Source organism: Myotis davidii, unplaced genomic scaffold, assembly GCF_000327345.1.
Source record: "Myotis davidii unplaced genomic scaffold, ASM32734v1 scaffold433, whole genome shotgun sequence".
Classification (NCBI taxonomy): Eukaryota; Metazoa; Chordata; class Mammalia; order Chiroptera; family Vespertilionidae; genus Myotis; species Myotis davidii.
Window position 1 is genome coordinate 2,175,560 of NW_006293776.1, and position 4,206 is coordinate 2,179,765.

At 41.2% G+C, this 4,206-nt stretch overlaps 1 protein-coding gene across 1 annotated transcript in view; it reads right to left on the reverse strand.

Annotated features, from left to right (window-relative positions):
* ACVR1C (activin A receptor type IC) overlaps positions 1-4,206 on the reverse strand; it is a 41,560-nt gene that overhangs the window by 23,938 nt on the left and 13,416 nt on the right. Inside the window, exon 2 of the mRNA XM_006767384.2 lies at positions 549-788. Coding sequence (XP_006767447.1) covers positions 549-788 — 240 coding nt within the window. The remainder of the gene's footprint in view (positions 1-548; positions 789-4,206) is intronic.

Consider the following 4,206-nt stretch of genomic DNA (forward strand, 5'->3'; position numbering starts at 1 on the left):
CCCCCCCGCCACGAGTGCACAAATTTTTGTGCACTGGGCCTCTAGTATATATATAAAAGCCTAAGTGACTGAACGACTGGTCAGTATGATGTATGATGTGCACTGAACATCAGGGGGCAGATGCTCAACACAGGAGCTGCCCCCTGGTGGTCAGTGTGCTCCCACAGCAAGAGCACCACTCAGCTGATAGATGGGGGCCAGACGCCAGGCTCATGGCTGGTGAGCGCAGCTGCAGCAGCTGCAAGCCTCTCCCACCTCTACGACAGCGCTAACAAGCAGTGGCGGCAGGTCAGCAGGGCCGGAATGTGCAGGAGCAGTGTGGCACCCGGGCTTGGGCTCCTCCCCGGAGTGCCAGTTTCAGCCACATCCCCCAGGTGGCCTGCAGGGATCGGGCCAAAACCAGCAGTCCGACATCCCCCGAGGGGTCCCATATTGCAAGAGAGCACAGGCCGGGCTGAGGGACCTCACCAGTGCACACATCCATGTACCGGGCCTCCAGTATTTAAATAAGGGTTTCCTTACTTAAGAAATGGACCACGGGCACATACCAGATCCGGATCCAGAGGCGGTCACATCATAAATCAGATCTTTCAGAGTTTTCCCAGCATTTACCAGGTTGCATTCAGAGAGTGGTTCCTCCACATTCTGCCTCTTTTTTTTCCTGTTGCTACACTGTCGACCTTGGCATGCCCAGATGCTCAGCACTGCTGCCATGGACAGCAGGCACACTGGCACAGTAATAACAACGGTCAGCTCCATGGGTCCGAGTTTGGGGGCATTTGGTGAGGCTGCGGTTTAAAAAGAACATGACCATCAATCAACCCATTTAAAATATTTTAGAAATTAGAAATGTGATCACCAATATTTCACATCAATAATGTGCAGTGTACACTGATGACAGTTGACAAAGGCTTGCTGTGTTGTATACAAGGATGGGAAAGGAGGCTGGGGTCAGGCTACAGCTAGGAATAGCTATGCCAGGTGCCAATGGAGACAGAATTAGGACCACGGAAAGCACTCACACGGGGGATTCTTCCTTTCTTTCTTTCTTTCTTTCTTTCTTTCTTTCTTTCTTCCTTCCTTTCCTTATTTATTTATTTATGTTAATTCTCACCCAAGACTATTTTTCCATTGATTTTTAGAGAGAGTGGAAGAGAGGGGAAGAGACAGAGAGAAACATCAATGTGAGAGAAACATATCAATTGGTTGGCTCACACACATGCCCCAATTAGGGCCAGGGATTGAGCCTGCAACCGAGGTATATGCCTTTGATCAGAAATAACCTGGGACCCTCCAGTCTATAGGTCAATGCTCTATTCACTGAGCCAAACCAGCCAGGGCAGGGACCCTTTTTAAAACCTCTAAGCATTTGACATTTTTCTCCTATTTTCTCCCCATTTTCCAGCAGCCCATTCTTAGAGCACACTCATTCATATTCATTCATGCCACTAGTAATTACTGAGCTCCTGCAGTAATTTGTTGCCACCATTCCAGGTGTGGAGATACAGTGGTGAGAGAGACCAAATCCTTGCTCTTGTGACACTTACGTTCCACGCACCCAGCAAGAGGAGATAAGTGCTCTGAAGATAAAGGAAGCAGAAGAAAGAGATAGTGTGATGGCCAGTGCTACTTTAGATAGACTGATCCTAGAAGGCCGCTCTGAGAGCTACCACAGAAGGTGTCTCAGGGAAGTGTGTTCCATCAGAGGAACAGCAAGCGTAAGGTGCTCTGAGATAGAGACCTACTGGTGTATTCAGGACAACCTAGGCCTCGAGTGAGGTAGACCAGGAGACAAATAGAAAAAAATGGGGCCAGGGAAGAAAAGAGAGGAAGGGCATGCGGGCTCAAAGGACGGGGAATTGTATTCTAAGTAGAAGCTCCTGCAGGATTTTGAGCAAGTGAAATATGATCCAACTTAACATTCTGTGTGGCTGCTCTGTGAAGTCACTAGGAGCACAAGAAGAGACAAATGGGAGACCTAAGGAAATAATCCTGGCAGGAAATGATGGTCTTGGCTGACAACCGTCTCTAAAATAGTCCTCCCTTCTCATTCCCCATTCACTCTCTATACTCTTTTCCTGTTTTATTTTAATTCCTGGATCTTACTGCCACCTGGCACATCATCTATTCATTTATCTATTATTTGATTTCCTCCAAAGAGCATACGCTTCATGAAAGGAAGAACTTTGCCTGCTTTGCTCCCAACGATGTCCCATTTTACAGTGGTAGATGGTCAACAACTAGATCTTGAATAGCAGAGTCACTAGAAGTTTTACTAGTTTTGTACTTTTATTAAGTAAAGGATAAGATTTTTCACTTCAGAAAAATAAATATGATAGTTGAAACCAAATAACATCAGGATATAATTAAATTTGGCACTTTAATTTTAAAATACATGTAGCCAAATTTTTTTAAAGTTTGTCCTATATCTAAGAAATCTTTTTAATTTAGAAAAAAACAGTGATACGTGAAAAATCTATGATGTCAGATATTGCCTGTGTTTTTCAAAGAAGTTATTTTGACACTTGAAATAAGCACGTAGTTCATTTTTTTCACACACTACAGACAGCCTCAACATCAATTTAATTTTATCCTCTAGTCCTAGCATCAGGGGATGTTGATTTTTGTTTTCAATAAACCTTAGAGTATATTTAATAGAATAGGGATACATAATTCTGGAGTCTTAACCTAATTATAGGTTCTCGAACATCAAGGAGAAGAAAAAATGCAGGCTTTGGAGAGAGAGAAGCAGCTTATATGTGGCTATTGTGCCTTGAGCAAATTGCACCCTCCCCTAGCACCCCGCCAGTTGCTCTGCACAGGCCAATGAGAGGGTTAGTTAGACATGAGGCATCGGAATCAATAGCATAACACCTGCACCTTAGAGTCTAGACAAATTACCGTGATAATGGACCTTGTGAATTAAGTCACTCCTCAGACTTCCTTCTTTGCAACTGACAACCACAAACTTATATTAAATGTAATTATATTTTCCTTACCATTGAAACCAGGATATATTAATATAATCTGAAAACAATTATTATGTAATTCTAAAGGACAAATAATCAAAATCCTCAAAATTGTGTACATAGAAGTTTCATTATAATCCTAAAAATAGTAGTCTAGCTACAACCAATGAGTAAAAGATTTAAAGCTGTTAAGTGAACTTTGGAAACAAACATAACTCATGCTCTTCTACTTTGCCTCCTGCGTTTTGGCAGATCACCAGGTTGCCTTCTCCTGCATGTCTCAGGATTCCTGTGAAATCATTAGAAGTTGTACAGGGGCATATGGGGAGAGCTTGGCCTTGAGTGTTCTTATGACAAAGGGTAAGAGTTTTTTAACTTGACTTTGCTTTAGAATCATTAACAATGGCACTTGCAACTTCTGAAGTTTGCTTATAAAAGCATTATTAAGCATTTCACATGGATCTTTCAAATTTACATCTCAAGTTTTATCTATATGTTTATGTGCTCACAAAAGTATTCTAAGAAAGCCACAGAATACACTCGATCACTTGCAATTTACATAAACATCTATTTAAACATTTTTTTAAATAAAATCCCACTATTGGATACATTTATATGGGTAAATTTTATTTTGATATATGTTATAAGGAACTATCAATATAAACATCACAGTTAAAAAGCTTATTGATTCCCTCATTTTAGTAAAGCTCCCTTATGCATTGCTCAGATCATCACTATGGCAACCAATAAGGAAACAAAAGGTCAGCAACCCCGAAAATAGAATAATGCTGGAGAGAAGGCTACTGCTTTCAGGAATGTTTATTACACAAGGGTAATGATTCTTTTTCATGTGAATAAATTTACTGATACAAGTTAGTAAGAAAAAAAAGATTACTCAGCTAGAAAAACACTGGCAACACCATCCAGAAAGACCTCCCAAAACACTGAGCAATTTTTAAAGCAAACATTTGTAAAACAGTCTTCTAAGTCAAATGTTGATTGTCATCTTCATAGGAGATACATGAAGAAAAACTGTAGTCTACACTCCATGAGTCATGGTAGAAGGAGGCAATGGTGCAGTTAAGAAGACATTTTGATAAGTTACCTCTGATTAGCATATTAATTTTATGAGCAGGTTTTACATTTTTTATCATAAGGGAACACTTATTATTTGATCATTCCCAATTTTTGAGCTTGTCAATTGAGATGCATTCCCCATGGGGGGGGGGGGGGGGGG